A 13,263-nucleotide genomic window follows, 5' to 3' on the forward strand; every position below is an offset into this window, starting at 1 on the left:
TTCAGTAAAATGTGAAGTATCAACAGCAGTTTTAGTACACAAAAAAATGAGCAGTCTTAAAAAGTCAAATGTATTTAAGGGTGTATTTTTCTTGGTAAATCAGTTCTTAAATAATGCATGGCAAACTTCTTAAAAGTTGAGTGGTGGGTATCTGTGCTAGAAAGGCTTACCAAAGTTTCCGCCATTTTTAGAACACTAAAACGTCAATAAGAAACACAGACAATGGATGGCTAAAACAAATCTGGTCAAATCAATGGCCGTTTCTTGTAGAGATGGTTGGGTTTTCTTCAAGTACAAGTCATGTTGACTGGTTCTGTGAGCAATTAACAAAACGTTTACAGAAATCCAACTAACTGGTTAAGAAAGTTCTGTACGTCAGTGTACTTAACTTTTCAACATCAACTTAAAGTACAAATATTATTTCTGTTGAGATTGAAGAGGTGCATCAGATCTTTCTAGAGCAATGGCTTCACAAACAGTGCAATTACTTTTTCCAGTTACAGATATATCAGAGCTTGCTGTGATCTGCTGCCGCGTCTAGCAGCCAACTTTCCCCACTGAAACCTGCAGCAAACACTTTGGTTCCTTCGTTACAAACATTGAAAAGGCCTTATTCTCTGTTCAACTACACCAACAGTAGTAGTGCACTGAAGAAACGCCACCCTTTTTGCTCCTCACGGTGGGAAAATACCTTAAGCGTCCATCGAATCATGACACTTCATAAAGTCTCATGTTTAACTTCTTTGTCCTCCACAAAACAGAACTGAGAGTTTTGTTTTTTATTGCAGAAGCTTCCAATGTTTAAAGTAGCATCTCCCTGAAACTTACCTTCACATTTCCCAAGTGGTGTAATCACTGACCTCATTGCCCCACCACAAAAATGTGCTTGATAATGTTGTTAGCTTTAGCATGACAGCATTCTGGCCCATCACAGCAGTGGCACACCCCTGAGCCTGCAGATGATGTTGGCTAGCCGTTTGGCCAGGCCCGGACTGGGCTCCTCCACCTGGAAGGTGCGGGTCAGGAGGTTGTAGAGGGAGCCGTAACCCACGGCCACCACGGTGCAGGTGAGGGAGATGACGTTGTAGGGCATGCTGAAATCAGGGGTGGGCAGGTTCACCAGCAGAGGCTCCGTGTAGACCCGCATGAAGTAACTGGACTCCTCTTTACATGGGAAACTGGGTAGACAGAAATTAATTATAATAACCTATGAGGGTTGGGGGCCAATTCCATTCAAATCAATGGAATTGAGGAATGATACACTACTTTCAAAAGAAGATTTATTTGGCATAATTTCCTTAAATTGCATTACATCAGGTGATAAACTAAAACACTTAAGACAACTGCTACGTAAGTGTTCAACCTGTACTTAGAAGAAAATAAACAGCCTTATGACACACAAGCTGCTGAAAAGCGGGTGTTCCTGGGTGCTGTTGGTATCCATGGCGACAACACTGGGCACGAGAGCGCTGATAATAGAAGACCTGAAGCGAGGGACAACATTTCATGAAATATCTGCTACTAGAAACATGAATATCTGCAGACTACAAGCAAGTGGTATCTCAATTTTAGCCAAGGCCCCATCTTCATTCAGAATCAAAGTCAAGACAAATATTTAAAATCATTTCATACTAGCTGGGCTTGATTGAGCTTGCTTTGAACAACGGAACCAATAGCAGAAAAACTGCAAATGGCTAAAAGGAATTTGAAAGTTTCCTAATTGTATTTGAACCCAGTTCTGAAGCACAAATTGAAAATCTATGACAGCAATTATAGGCAAACAACACTTCAAAGTTATGACAAAGAGTACATTAACTGTCCAAGTTTCCATTACAATTGGCATTTCTTTAGACAAAAACAGAACTTGACCCGTAGCATAGACAAATGCATATCTTCTATTTCTGTAGACTGTTGACTTCAATAAAGTCAAAGTTATACCCGACGTAGAAGCCGTGGTTGGGGTCGGGGGTGTACTCCGTCCACTTCAGGAGTGCCCTCTCAAACTGCACGGTGACCTCGGTCACAGAGTTAGGAGGCAGCTGGACCAACATCTCCAGCAGGTGGGGCTGAAGGCGGTCTTTGGACGGCTGGTAGTGGATGTAACCTAGGTAGAGAAGGAGAGGAAACATGTATTTATTTGCACAACCAGGAAAGACAAGCAAGTAAGTAAGAATATACACAAAATATCATGAAGGAGTTCCTAATGTTAAGTTGCATCCCGCAGAACAGCCTGAATTCGTCAGGTCATGAACTCTACAGGGTGTCGAAAGCGTTTCACAGGGATGCTTCCCACAGTTGTGTCAAGTTGGCTGGATATTCTTTGGGTGGTGGACCATTCTTGATAGACACGGGAAACTGTTGAGCGTGAAAATCCCAGCAGAGTTGCAGTTCTTGACACAAACCGGTGTGCCTGGCACCTACTACCATACCCTGTTCAAAGGCACTTAAATGTTTGTCTTGCCCATGTCTCAATTGTCTCAAGGCTTAAAAATAAAGACATTACACACAGAAGATACATTTAAAAACATTAACATGTAGTGTGCTTATCTATTAGTTACACATTTATGATACTGAAGCATGTTCTCCCCATGTGGGCAGATAGCTCGAGGGAAAGGCCTATCAATAGGTAGCTGAAATTCATATCAACACTAGGCCCTACTTCTTCAAAGTGCACAAATCTAAAAGTTAGTTGATCAAAAAGGAACCGGGGTCATGTTCAGTAGGAGACCTAACAGAAAATGTTTTGCAACGGAAAACGAAAACCATCGTTTCATATTAGACAAGGCCAGGTAGTCCCTCCCTGTTTTAGTCCGATTTCTTCGGTTTGGTGCCTAATGAACAAGACCCAGGCATAGATGAAACCGTGTCAGCAGGTGAGCAGCAGCAGTACTAACTGGGTTTGTTGTCGCGACCCTTGCTGGTGACGATGGGCGTGTGAATGTAGAGGCGCAGGTACCAGGGCACGGTGTCCAGCAGGAGCACAGGGAAGGCCCGGTATGGGTGGTGATTGTACACCAGGGTGTGGATCTCCCCCGTCTGCAGCCCGTAGCCCGCCACGTAGCGCTCTCCGTGAAGTAGAGGGCGCAGCATGTCTCCTGGTGGCAGGAAAGGAGGGAGCGTTCATATGGTCAATAATAGAAATAGAATTACTAAAATAGAAATAGAATTTCTATATGGTCAATTCTATACAGACACCCTACATGAAAATTCATTCATATCAGAAAATCTTCTCTTTTCTGTAACACGTACATTACATGATCATACTTTGTAGTAACTGCAAATGATACTATTGCCTACAACATATTAACATGCTGTTTCTTAGTACCTAAGTAACGGCATTGTAATTGGAGCAGTTTACATTTATTTTTTAAATACACAAGAGGAATAGGGACTGTTTCTTATTCCACTTGTGTACGGGAAGTGGACAGACAGTTGAGGGAACATATTTTCTGGAATGAAACGCAGCCCACATATGGAGTCGTGTCCTAGCCCGGTGTCAACTCACACCACTTTCGGCTGCTCTCCAGCGCAGCAGCATGTTGAGGGAGCGCGTCTGTCCGAACGTTGCCTGGTTGGTGAGGTCGTAGACCGAGTAGGTTCTCCGATCCCCCAGCACCACAGCCTGGCTCAACAGGGGAGTGGCTGGACTCAATTCAAACAGCTCCCCCTTTAAAGGGGAAAAACAACAACAATCTATTCCTGCTCAACTACCATAGGATTGATAGAGATAAATAGGTTTTATTTCCACAAATACATGTAGCACAATGGCGCTTGTTGGCAGTTTACAATAAAGAAAACTGAATTGCAGTCCAGCTTACAGAAGAACATGATTAAAATAGAAACTCATTCATATTTTAATTTGAACAGCTACCCCATCTAGGGTCTGCTTAAAAGCCTAACTAATGATGGTATTGGCCTGTCTTTGTAGTGTTCCGTGTTACGGATCTGCCGTAGTTGCCCGCCCTGACGTGAACCTCACTCCGGATCTGATCCCTTGTAGGTGACAACAAGCTGGAGAATGTGTTTGAACCCTACAGCTTGAGAGCAAGTCCCCATTGCACTACTCTATACCAGTAGTGTTGACTGGTGTTTTAGTATAAACAAAACACACAGGCGCACACGTGATGCTCAGCCAACTACTTTCGCGACGCACCATTGTAGCAGGTATGTTAGTGATTGGACTAAGCTTGGCATGCACAAAGAGGTCAGTCTGAGAAGGGTTCATTTCAATAGGAAGACCATGGAGTGTTGATAGTTGTTTGAACTTCGGTACGTATTAATGGTGCTGACTTACTTACTTACTTCAAAAGAATGAGCTTTTGAAACTCAAAATTGATGCTCTGTTCCTTGACTGTATGAAGTAACTAAGTCATTCTGAGTAAGAGTGTCTGCTAACTAAATAGAATGTGGATTAATATAAAGTTTGAGGTAATGTAAAGTTAGTTGTGTAAAGTATGCGGTCATGTAACGTTAGTCACGTAAAGTTACTTACCTGAGGGTTGTCTGTGACGTCCACGTCCACTTTACTGGAGGAGGCCAGGGGGCAGGCTTCAGTCAGGGTACGAGAGAACATCTTGAACAGGGACCACTCTGTGGAAACACCCAGCAACCCAACACATCATGTTAATGTCCTATATTTTGTATGTTTCTAAATGCAGTGACCAGTCTTTTTCATGGAGCTTAGAATGGAAATGTCTGTACACCACAGTAGAAAGAAATTACTTTTCCATGAAAAGTTATGTTCATTATCTCCTTCATTTTATTGATTTACTGTAAAGTGTTGCAATTTGAAATACACTTAAAATAAAATGTAATTTGAAAAATGTGCCATTTTCACTTTGCAAAATAAAGCTAGCATGCAAATGCACCTACATGAAGCGGTGTCAGAGCGGAAGATACTGTACATCTTGGCAATACCAGCATGTTTTAGCAATAGTGTGGTGATACTACACTGAACAAAAATAAACTCAACATTTTTACTGAATTACAGTTCATATGAGGAAATCAGTCAATTGAAATAAATGCATTAGGCCCTATTCTATGGATTTCACTTGACTAGGAATACAGATATGCATCTGTTGGTCACAGATACTCAAAAAAAGGTAGGGGTGTGGATCAGAAAAACATTCTGTATCTGGGGTGACCACCATTTGCCTCATGCAGCACGACATCTCCTTCACATAGAGTTGATCAGGCTGTTGATATGGCCTGTGGAATGTTGTTCCACTCCTCTTCAATGGCTGTGCGAAGTTGCTGGATATTGGCGGGAACTGGAACACCCTGTCGTACACATCAATCCAGAGCATCCCAAACATGCGCAGGTGGGTAACGTGTCCGGTGAGTATAAAGGCCATGGAAGAACTGAGACATTTTCAGCTTCCGGGAATTGTGCACAGATCCTTGCGACATGGGGCAATGCATTATCATGCTGAAACATGAGATGATGCCATAACAATGGGCCTCAGGATCACGTCACGGTATCTCTGTGCATTCAAATTACCATCGATAAAATGCAATTGTGCTCGTTGTCTGTAGCTTATGCCTGCCCATACCATAACCCCACCGCAGGGCACTTTGTTCACAACGTTGACCTCAGCAAATCTCTCGCCCACACGGCACGGTACACGCCGTCTGCCATTTGAAACTGTGATTCATCTGTAAAGAGTACACTTCTCTACCGTGCCAGTGTACATCGAAGGTGAGCATTTGCCCACTGAAGTTGGTTACGATGCCAAACTGCAGTCAGCTCAAGACCCTGTTGAGAATGATGAGCAAGCAGATGAGCTTCCCTGAGATGGTTTCTGACAGTTTGTGCAAAAATCCTTTGCTTGTGCAAACCCAGTTTCATCAGCTCTCCGGGTGGTTGGTCTCAGATGATCCAGCAGGTGAAGAAGCCAGATGTGGAGTTCCCGGGCTGGTGTGATTACATGTGGTCTGCAGTTGTGAGGTCGGTTGGATGTACTGGCAAATTCTCTAAATCAACTTTGGAGGTGGCTTATGGTAAAGAAATTAACATTCAGTTCTCTGGCAACAGCTCTGGTGGACATTCCTGCAGTCAGTATGCCAATTGCACACTCCCTCAAAACATCTGTGGCATTGTCTTGTGTGACAAAACTGCACATTTTAGAGTGACCTTTTATTGTACTCAGCACAAGGTGCACCTGCGCAATGATCATGCTGTTTAGTCAGCTTCTTGATATGCCACACCTGTCAGGTGGCTGGATTATCTTGGCAAAGAATAAATGCTCACTAACAGTGATGTAAACAAATTTGTGCACAACATTTTAGAGAAAATAAATGTCTGGGATCTTTAATTTCAGCTCATGAAACCAACACTTTATATGTTGCATTTATATTTTTTGTTATACCCTTTTCACACTATCAAGTCGACCTACACTGTACTGGTTCAGTTATTTTCCATTCACACTGTCCACGTCTCCAGCAACTATATGGTGGAGGCATAACCAGGCCAGCGCAGTACAGCTTGGCTCAGCTCAGTATGTGAAAGGGGTATAATACTGAATGAGGAGAGGCCTCTCTCACCTCGTTTGCCCTGGTCAGAGGAGTGCAGGTCAAACACCACATTCAGTGTCTGTCTCAGCTCCCACGCTGTGGACTTGAAGTCCTGAAACAACAGTAGCCGAGTGTCATATAAAGGCTGGGACTCATCAACAGTGACAGGTTTTCGAACGGGATTACAAGTAGGATGGAAGGTGAAATTAGTGGCTTGGTATTTTCTACAGGAGAACCTTAAAAAGCCCACACAAAAAAAATGGATGGTTATTTTTCTTTGATATGGCTGACCACATGATAAAAGGTAATAGTATTCCTCATACCTATGTAGATATAATATACAGTTGAAGTCAGAAGTTTAAATACATTTAAACTCAGCTTTTCACAATTCCTGACATTTAATCTGAGTAAAAATTCCCTGTATTAGGTCAGTTAGGATCACCACTTAATTTTAAAAATGTGAAATGTCAGAATAATAGTAGATAAATCATTCTATTTCAGCTTTTATTTCTTTCATCACATTCCCAGTGGGTCAGAAGTTTACATACACTCAATTAGTATTTGGTAGCATTGCCTTTAAATTATTTAACTTGGGTCAAACGTTTTGGGTAGCCTTCCACAAGCTTCCCACAATACGTTGGGTGAATTTTGGCCCATTTCTCCTGACAAGAGATGGTGTAACGGAGTCAGGTTTGTAGGCAAAAGAAATGAGCCAAGACCTCAGAAAAAAAATTGTAGACCTCCACAAGTCCGGTTCATCCTTGGGAGCAATTTCCAAGCGCCTGAAGGTACCCCGTTCATCTGTACAAACAATAGTACGCAAATATAAACACCATGGGACCACATAGCCATCATACCCCTCAGGAAGGAGACGCGTTCTGTCTCCTAGAGATGAACGGACTTTGGTGCGAAAAGTGCAAATCAATCCCAGAACAACAGCAAAGGACCTTGTGAAGATGCTGGAGGAAACAGGTACAAAATAATCTATATCCACAGTAAAACGATTCCTATATCACCATAACCTGAAAGGCCGCTCAGCAAGGAAGAAGCCACTGCTCCAAAACCGCCATAAAAAAGCCAGACTACGGTTTGCAACTGCACATGGGGACAAAGATTGTACTTTTTGGAGAAATGTCCTATGGTCTGATGAAACAAAAATAGAACTGTTTGGCCATATTGACCATCGTTATGTTTGGAAGAAAAATGGGGAGGCTTGCAAGCCAAAGAACACCATCCCAACCGTGAAGCACGGGGGTGGCAGCATCATGTTGTGGGGGTGCTTTGCTGCAGGAGGAACTGGTACACTTCACAAAATAGATGGAATCATGAGGAAAGGAACATTATGTGAATATATTGAAGTAACATCTCAAGACATCAGTCAGGAAGTTAAAGCTTGGTTGCAAATGGGTCTTCCAAATGGACATTGACCCAAAGCATACCTCCAAAGTTATGGCAAAATGGCTTAAGGACAACAAAGTCAAGGTATTGGAGTGGCCATCACAAAGCCCTGACCTCAATCCTATAGAAAATGTGTGGGCAGAACTGAAAAAGCGTGTGCGAACAAGGAGGCCTACAAACCTGTCTCAGTTACACCAGCTCTGTCAGAAGGAATGGGCCAAAATTCACCCAACTTATTGTGGGAAGCTTGTGAAAGGCTACCTGAAATGTTTGACCCATGTTAAACAATTTAAAGGCAATGCTACCAAATAATAATTGAGTGTATGTAAACTTCTGACCCACTGGGAATGTGGTGAAAGAAACAAAAGCTGAAATAAATTTAAATTATTATAAAATAAAGTTAAATTATTATTCTGACAATTCCCATTTTTAAAATAAAGTGGTGATCCTAACTGACCTAAGACAGGGCATTTTTACGAGGATTAAATGTCAGGAATTGTGAAAAACTGCTTTTAAATGTATTTGGCTAAGGTGTATGTAAACTTCTGACTTCAACTGTATGTGCGTTACAAGGAGGCTATTATTTATCTAGAGTTCAGGGAAATGCGCAATGCATAAACAGTAACCTCATTCAACGCACATTATTGAAGGAAAGTATTAAACGAAGTCACACTGCCAAATGAGGTTTACAGTAATTTTTGCACTTTGCCCAATTCTTTTGCACTATGAAAATGTCACCCATAGTATAGTAATACATATATCTGAAGACTGTATATACATACCCCTCACCTGACACACAGGTCTGATGTGTAGAGCCTGGGAGTGGAAGCTGCTGTGGAAGAGTTTCTCAGAGTTCATTAGCACTGCCAGACCAGTCTAGAGAAAGGAGATGGGCAACATGAAGAACATGGTTAATCACCACACACGCATGCACGTACACACACACAGAGTTTAAGTCCATTCCAATAAAAGGATAACACTTCATGATATTGGTTTTAAAATAATCACCTAACCATAAATCAGGGTTTAGTAGGGCACAACCTAGCAGAATAAATAAAGAGAATGGGCATTTTAGAAGAAGTCCAGGTAGTCCTTCCCTCTTTGGCTGTTTTTTTTTCTTCCCCTGTTTAGTGCCTAATGAACATGAAGAAGGAAGCCTCCGCACTCTTTTTCAGATTTAGTATACTACAATACTACGCTTTTGGTAAATGTGACATTCATAAGACCATCCAACATAAGACGGACTGGTACCTTGGAGCCGCAGGGAAGGAGTTTCTTCCACGGCGTCAGATTCTCAGTACAAACGATCTCCCGCGGCAACACAGCATAGCGGAGGAAGCGCTGGTTAGTTACTGTATAGCAGAGGACGTATACAGGACACACATACACAGGTCCACATCAACACACTTTATGTCACATCACAACACAGAACAACCAGACATAACACTTAGTATTATGGAGAATCACACATCAACACGGTATTGTTTGACATCTTTAAAAATACTGTACTATTCTAATTCCGTAACTGCGTCATGATTCCTTTGAGTGCATATGCAAAACATTGGTTGGCACGTCGTCTTGTTCATTAAGCCAAACCGTAGAAAAGTGTTTCTTATTGGATAATTACAGATGATACCACCCCATTTTAGATCGTTTTCTTCCATTTGATTCCTTATGAATACGAGCCTGCTCTCTGTTCAGAGGCAAGCTAGCTACTGTAGAGACTTGGGTGCTGAGTGTGAGGAGCCTTACCATTGCCCACGCCTACAGGCTTGAAGGAGGCACTGGGCTGCACCGTGTTGGTGGAGTCAATGAAATTCAGCGAGGCACAGAAGATCCCCGAGAGGATGTTGGTCAGCCCCTTCCAGGCAACATCCACACTACAAGACAAAGGACGAAACAATAGAATTTCAATGCTAATATAGTTTGGGAGAAATGGCGGTGGGTAAAATGGCAGTACCTGCCACCAGTGACAAAAAGACATGGCTGTGAAATGTTGTGACACATTCTTGGTCAAAGACTCAATAGGCCAAATGATAGTGGTTCAGGCTGTCATTACAAAATGGGTGAAACTAGCGCCACACATATGTATGGATATATTTGACTACTAACCATGATGACAGATATAAAGCTGCTATGTTATCTTCAACAGTAAGGAAAGTGAACATGTGTGGCTAAATATACAGTATATACACACTCACTCAGTGACAGTGTCCTGAAACTATACCCACAGTTCGGCACCAGGGGGCGACGGTAGGAAAGGCTGGCCCCACTGCATGGTCCTCCAGTAGCCCTGAGTGAAGGAGATGTGGAGCTCACGCACAGAGAACTTCGAAATCACCTGGCCCAGAGACTTCGGGAAGAGTTGGTAGTGGGAGACTGAAAATATACATTTTGGGGAAAAAACTGTGAGTTGCATAACACTAGTATGTTGACTTGGACATACCTGTCATACAAATTAGGCATGGGGCCTATGTACTGACGACAGTGAATGCACAGCAAGTTAGTCTGATTAATCAGCTCGCAATAGACAATTAATTGGTATATACAGCCTGGAACTAATGCCTGCAAAATTGTATAAATATTCCTTACAAGCCAGAATGTTGAATAAAATGACATTTCAACTTACTCTACCGGTTGTCTGTGCCATTTGTCCTTCAGCTGCTCGAAAATTGATACAAAATAACCACAGGAAAGTATTGTTTACCCAACTTTAGTTAGGTTCTCTCGTTAATAGCTATTGAAACAAGCATGCCATGACAATGAACATGGTATATTCTGAATCAGGGGAGGACGGAGAACAATCCACACATTAAAAAAATATATATATATATATTTGAAAATTGAAATCGGAATAAAACATTTCAAAAATAAATATCACACACACAAAAAAAAAAAAAAGTTGATTGTTCTCCGTCCTCCCCTGATTCTGAATATACCATTGTCATGGCATGCTTGTTTCAATAGCTAACTAAAGTCAGGTAAACAATACTTTCCTGTGGATATTTTTGTATCTATTTTCGAGCAGCTGAAGGACAAATGGCACAGAGTAAGTTTAAAAACGTAATTTTATTCAACATTCTGGCTTGTAAGGAACATTTACACAATTTTGCAGGCATTAGTTTGACTGTATATATATCAATTAATTGTGTATTACAAGCCTGATTTGTCAGACTAAGCAACAGTCAACATAGCCTGCCAGCACTAACACCTTGTTCAACTATTCAACTCATCAAGCCATTGATTGGTTGGTTGAATCAAATATGTTTAGTGCTGGGCTGGAACAAAAGCCTGCACTGAGGGTCTACACTACAGGACCTTGACTGAAACTGCACTGGTGGCTAGTGTCCCATTGTGGCTACTAAACAGATGACTAGAACATGATGTGATTGACCCAAATATAATTTCAAATCAAACTCTTTACCTTTACTTCCTCGCAAGAAGTCCGTATCCCACAAGGTTCGGAACTGGAAGCTGGCGTAAGTATCCCCAGAATGCAGTGGTCTGATCACCAACTCTTCCTGAAACTGGTCTTTTGCGGGCGGTGGTGGAGGGACGTCTAGGGTTTTCTTGGTGTCAGAGACATGGTCAACTTTGTCGCTTGGAACATCTACTAGATTCGTTTCGAGGGAGTCCCGCCTCTTCTCTTCCGCGGCCTCTTGGATTTGGTCTTTTGCGGGAGGTGGTTGAGGGATGTCATAGGTTTGAACATGGTCAGCTTCGTTGTCGCTTGGAGTATCTGTTAACGATAGATTCGTTTCGACCTCGGTAGCCTCCCATTGCCTCTCCTCTTCCGCAGCATGGGTTTGGCCCTCGGCATCTTTCACCTGATTTGTTTCTTGTAGGTCTGCTGTAACAAACACCTATACTAATACACAAAGGAGGACCGCCAGCATATAAATATTGCACCTGTGCGCTGTCATTTTCCCGACTGCTGAATGGCGGCGCCTACTTCCTTAACGGCGTGTCATGTTGACCAATAGGATGAAATAATTTAGTGTATTATGGATAATCATCACTGCGCACAAGATGCGCATAGTGACTGATCTAAACTTGCTTTGTTACCAGCAATATTTACATCTGATTCATTGTTTGATAATTTTAACATATCATATGTTGATGTAATAGAATAAATTAATGTATCTGTGTTTTTCATAGCTACACAGTCAAGCCGAGCAGGATGCTTTATATCGTTGCTTCTCAGGACTTTAAACCAGTAGCCTGATATACTACATTTTCCCTTCATTTCTGTTATTACTCTCTCTACTTATGGACAATAGGCCTTGGCTACTGATTTCCTTTCAGCCAATAACACTAGGCCTATCCAGCTGTTTTTTCTTAAAGCTGCAGTAGGCAACTTTTTGTGTGACCCAACCAAATTCACATAGAACTGTAGTTGTAGATCTGTCATTTTCATTGAAAGAAAGTTTAAGAAGCAGAACGTGTGTAAGTTATTTCTATGCTTCTCGCTTGCTAGTTTCGTTTTTGCGTCTTTTACTTTTGGTATGGTACACCAGCTTCAAACAGCTGAAAATACAATATTTTTGGTTAGGAAAATATATATTCACAGCAGTTTAGATGGTACCATGTTTCTCTACACTATAATTGCTTGTTCTGTCACAAACCGATATTAGGGAACTCTTAGAATTTTAACAAACAGAAAATGGTGGAGCAATTTCTACATAGTGCATTTTTAATCCCTTCAATGCCATTCATAATTACATTACATTGAAATATTAGGATAAGTTGCAGTATTTAAAAAAAATAACATTTCAAAATCATTGCAGTCCTGAGATTTCTAAAATGAACCAATTTAACCGCGTCTTGATGTTCTATTCAACCTTATCACCATCCATGCTCATAGTATGTGGATATTAGGATCATTCGAATTGGCTAAACCAGCTTCAGAAATCATAAATGCTTTGTTGACATTGATGTGGTGACAGAAAGTACATTAATAAATGCAGATGTTGTATGTAGGCCTAAATGTGTGTTGCTGGCTACAATGTCTGCATTCACACAGGAAGCCCACATTTGATAATTGTTTCTTACTAATTGGTCTTGTGGCCAATCAGAGCTGAAAAAGATCTGATGTGATTGGTTAAAATACCAATTAGAAGGGACAAATATAAAAATGGGTCTGTCTGTATAAACCAGCGTATAAACGCAGCCAATGTTGCGAGCAAAGCACTTGAATCCATCCAACTGATATTTACCACATTCCCACTTGGTTATGAACGCAGGAATATAGATGGGCACATCCGTATCACCGCTCCCACGTCCACACGCGCTCCAACATACTAGGAATTTCTGCTCAGCACCCATGGCCCCCCATTAGATGCTCAAAGCCGC

General features: G+C 41.7%; 2 protein-coding genes across 2 annotated transcripts in view; one reads left to right on the forward strand and one right to left on the reverse strand.

The window, feature by feature from the left end:
• Positions 1–34: 34 nt before the first annotated feature.
• LOC129830027 (GPI transamidase component PIG-T-like) lies at positions 35–11,975 on the reverse strand. Its single transcript, XM_055892173.1, is given in 12 exon segments — positions 35–1,178; positions 1,401–1,484; positions 1,939–2,104; positions 2,895–3,095; positions 3,508–3,667; positions 4,493–4,590; positions 6,544–6,625; positions 8,701–8,787; positions 9,163–9,263; positions 9,664–9,791; positions 10,113–10,290; positions 11,336–11,975. Coding segments are annotated over 12 exon segments (2,034 nt in total). The 5' UTR covers positions 11,835–11,975; the 3' UTR covers positions 35–928.
• Positions 11,976–13,105: 1,130 nt separating this feature from the next.
• Positions 13,106–13,263, forward strand: part of LOC129830025 (phosphatase and actin regulator 3-like) — a 58,553-nt gene continuing 58,395 nt past the window's right edge. Inside the window, exon 1 of the mRNA XM_055892170.1 lies at positions 13,106–13,263. This exon is cut by the window's right edge and continues 218 nt beyond it. The gene's annotated coding sequence lies outside the window, so the exon portion shown is untranslated.

Source organism: Salvelinus fontinalis, chromosome 31 (assembly GCF_029448725.1).
Source record: "Salvelinus fontinalis isolate EN_2023a chromosome 31, ASM2944872v1, whole genome shotgun sequence".
In the NCBI taxonomy this organism is placed as follows: Eukaryota; Metazoa; Chordata; class Actinopteri; order Salmoniformes; family Salmonidae; genus Salvelinus; species Salvelinus fontinalis.